The sequence below is a fragment of the Elephantulus edwardii genome, unplaced genomic scaffold, assembly GCF_000299155.1.
Source record: "Elephantulus edwardii isolate Elephantulus edwardi_28Jun2011 unplaced genomic scaffold, EleEdw1.0 scaffold00037, whole genome shotgun sequence".
Classification (NCBI taxonomy): Eukaryota; Metazoa; Chordata; class Mammalia; order Macroscelidea; family Macroscelididae; genus Elephantulus; species Elephantulus edwardii.
The window spans coordinates 20,838,789-20,842,765 of record NW_006399787.1 but is presented as its reverse complement, the minus strand read 5'-3'; the positions used below and the strand labels follow the sequence as shown (position 1 = coordinate 20,842,765).

The following is a 3,977-nucleotide window of genomic DNA, read 5'->3' as shown; positions in this document are numbered from 1 at the left end:
CTCGACGGCACATAACAACAACAACTACAACAACATAGTGTCTGTGAGGCTGAACCAACTTGATAATACCTAACAACAACAAAAACGAAGAACCTCTCTTACTACTGTTGTATCTCCAGTGTCTGGTGTGCAAATATTTGTTGAATAGCTAAATATATGTTAAATGGATGGCTGAATAAATAAACAAATGAGTCCTATTCTTCACTCCTATAAAAGTGAGACTAGGTTCACTTTAAAGTGTTCTGTGACTTAATCACCTGATTCCTGAAGTTGCTTCACTAATTTTTTGATAGTGTGTGTCACTTATGTTATGAGGTAGGAATGGAGAAGGAGGAAAGCTGTGAACTGAGAGCTAACTTATCTTCCTCAACACTGTTTTCTCTGACCTCCTGCTTTCCTCATATGACTCTTTATCCTACGTTTACTTAAGTATATTTTCTCCTCCTTGTTTGTTCTCAGGGTTCCCTGGAGTATTCAGAAACTGGTTCCATCATGGCGGAACTCAAGGTGGAGCCTCGGGTGGGTGTGGACTGGCAGAAGCGTTGCCTGGCCCTGGAGACTCAGCTTCTCCGGTTCCGCCTACAGGCTAGCAAGATAAGGGAGCTGCTGGCTGACAAGGTGAGTCCCAGAAAACAAGGAGTTGCCCAATTTATTACAAAGATCTATATTAGGGGAGGAGAGCTGGGGAAGGTGGATTTTAAAGAAGAGACTTTTCCATATGCACAAAATGAAACCCCTAGTGAGCTTCACTTCTCCCAAAGACCAAAGTCTGAGCAGTTTACTAATGTCATCTTCCACATCTCCCCTCTCAAATGCTCCTTCCGAGGACTTACCTAAAGCATTACAAATCTCTTGTTTCCTCTATCACCCAGCTTGTGCTAGTGGCCGCAATGGAGGTTCTACCGTTCCCTTAACATTTATTCCTTAGTATGAAAAAGGAGGCTGTTTGAAGAGAGAAGAATGAAAATATCACCCTCCTGGCCTCTCTCGATTGAGGTCAGGGTCATACACTTTGGAGTTACCTGGCTCTATTGTGACCATGGGCAAATTCCTTCACCTCTAAGGCAAAAATCACAAAATGGAGACTTTTTAGAGTTCATTTTGAGACTCATGAGGTCATATATATAAAGGTTCTGGCATGGAATGGATTCTTAGATGGGAACAATTTCTAGATTGTATAGACTTTGGTGGGCTGATCTGGGAAAACTGAGCACCATTCCTAATGTTTCTATGGGATCTTACGTTCCAAATGACTGACTTGCAGAGGTATTTTAGAACATACCCTATCTGGAGAATGGAAACTTTCACTTTATATGTCTGTATTGAAAGTAGTCAGCCCTTCTTTTCATACTTTTGTTTAGAGTATCCATCTATTTAGCAAATACTTCTTTTGTGGTTCAAAGGTAAGATTTAGCCTACACATTTCCAAATAACTTCAAGGTCTTTATTAGTCAGGCCTGAATATGTGATCTGCTGTATTGATAGCCTCCAACCCTGTTTCCCAGAAAGATAACTCAGCGGAGTCACCTCTGCATTTTCATAGCTGAAGGGAGTGGCCTTGGACTAACCTGGTCTAAAACTTGTGAAACCTGGATCTACTGGCAATGCAATCTCCTAGTTCAGGCCTTGCAAAACAAGACCATCAGGGTTCATGTGGATGCCTCGAGGTAGTTTAAAGGAAAGGAACTCAAGAAAAGGAACACACATTTTCAAAACTTGTTATCAAAGTGTGGTCCTGGGACGATCTGCATTACTTTGAGCTACTTCAGAGACTTAAACATGGTTTTTTTTTGTGTTTTTTTTAAATTTTATTTTATTTCATTATTTTTTGTGTGTACTGTCAAATCAGATCTGACTGGTACAGGAGGAGATTGTTCCTCCTTCTCCAGCAGAGCATCTGGTGGATTTGAACCGTGCACCTCTGAGACTGTAGTTGCAGCTTCTTGCCACTAGGCCACCAGAGCTCGCCTGAGACTTAAACATGTTAATTCCTGCAACCCATCCCTTTTCTCTTGATTCAAGTCTCCATTGGTACTCGTAATAATCAGTATATTTAACAAGCTCCCAGAAAATTGTTTTGTAGAATATAAAGTTTGAGAGTCTAGCCTTAAGATCTGGTATTTGGAGGAGAGGAGCAAGGAAAAGAAGGGATAAACTGATTGAGCCAGTTAGTCTCAAACAAAATAAACATAATGTCCCCTACTTTAGAAAAGACTTAGACATATACTGAATTAAATTCTTAAAACATCCTTTTAACAGATGCAGAGCTGAACACTGAAAATAGTAAAAGACTTTTTGGCGGGACAAAACTAAAAGGAAAGTTCAGAATGGTGCTTTACTGTGGCACATGAGCAGGGCAAGGTGAGGTGGCGGCCTCCCATCAGAAATACAGGCTTTGCGATTTGTGTTTTTATGTCTGTGGAGACAGAGGTGAAGTCTGATCATTTGGAGGCTAGAGGTGAACCAGAAATTTACATTTAAAGTCCATTTTAGGTATCAAAGTCCGATGTAGGCTTTCCTTATATGAAAAGTCAGATGAGGAAAAGAAAACTGTCCGTTAGCACAAGGAGATGACAGAAAAGATCTTCTTTCTCTGCATCCCCACAGGTCTGTATAAGTTAAAAATCCATAATATCTGCTCCCTCTCTTTTCTTCAAGGCTGTTTTATTTATTTACCATTGATTTATATGTGTATGTGTATATATAAAAATACACATATACAAATATATATAACAAAACTTTTGTAAAAATCATCTGAGATCAATCATCTATATGAGACCAACTAGTCTATTGTTACTTTAAAACACAGGTGAGCTGGTAAGGGAACAGAGAAAATAAAGTCATGAAAACAGAGCAACCAGAATGGAAATGTTCTCCACATTATGGAGAATGCAACCATGGTCACTCAACAATATGTATGGTAATTGAATGGGAAAATAAACTGTTATGAAAACCTTCACTGAAAACACAATATAATAACATTTAAACAACAACCAAAAATCATGATTTCTGTTTTTTCTTTTAATTTGCACAATGCAGCGAGATTAATTACATTCATCATGTTAAACTAACCACCACTACAATCTGTTTCCAAATTTTTCATTACCCATAACAGAAACTAAGTGCTAAATGCTTCCGAGGCAATGACTTCCCTTCTCCTCTTCCATCCAACCCCTGGAAACCACTAATAAACGTCAGTCTCTATATATTTTTCTGATTCTAGATATTTCCTATAATATGATATATCATTATAGTAATAATATTTCTATAATTTCTATAAAATTATGTTAATAATATTATACAATATAATAATATAATATGATGATACAATACTTGTGACTGACTTATTTCACTTAGCATGTTTTCAAGGTTCATCCAGAACTTCATTTCTTTTGTAGCTGTTGTTGTTAGGTGCCATCAAGTCAGCTATGACTCGTAGTTGACCTATAAGCAACAGCTAGGAACCTTTCTGTACCCTGCTCCATCTTCACAATCTCTTCCATTCTCATATTCACGGTTGTAGCAACTGTGTCAGTCCATCTTCCCGAGAGCCTTTCTCCCATTTGCCAATCCTCCATTCTTCCCAGCATGAAGTCTTCTTCCAAGGACTGGGGCCTCCTGACAGCATGTCTAAAGTATGTGAGATGGAGTTTCACGGTCCTTGCCTCTGTGCAGTACACCCTGGTTGCACTGCCTCCAAGATAAATTCATTTATTCTTGTGAAAATCCATTGGATAGCCAGTGCTTTTTCACCAGCATCACAATTGAAAGGAATCCATTCTTCTGTGATTTTGATTTATTGTCAAACTTTCAGATATGAAACAATTAAAAATACCATGGCTTGTGTCAAGTGCACTATAGTCTTTAAACTGACATCCTTAAGCAACTTTAAAGAGGTCCTTGAGAGCAAATTGCCCCAGTACAACACATCTTTTTCTTTTTTTGTTTAATTTTTTTTTTTTTTTATTTTTTTTTTA

The 3,977-nt window shown here is 38.2% G+C and overlaps 1 protein-coding gene across 1 annotated transcript in view; it reads left to right on the top strand.

Annotated features, from left to right (window-relative positions):
• Nucleotides 1–492: 492 nt before the first annotated feature.
• PLEKHH1 (pleckstrin homology domain containing, family H (with MyTH4 domain) member 1) overlaps nt 493–3,977 on the top strand; it is an 84,452-nt gene continuing 80,967 nt past the window's right edge. The window contains exon 1 of the mRNA XM_006884760.1: nt 493–618. Within this exon, the coding sequence (XP_006884822.1) occupies nt 493–618 (126 nt within the window). The remainder of the gene's footprint in view (nt 619–3,977) is intronic.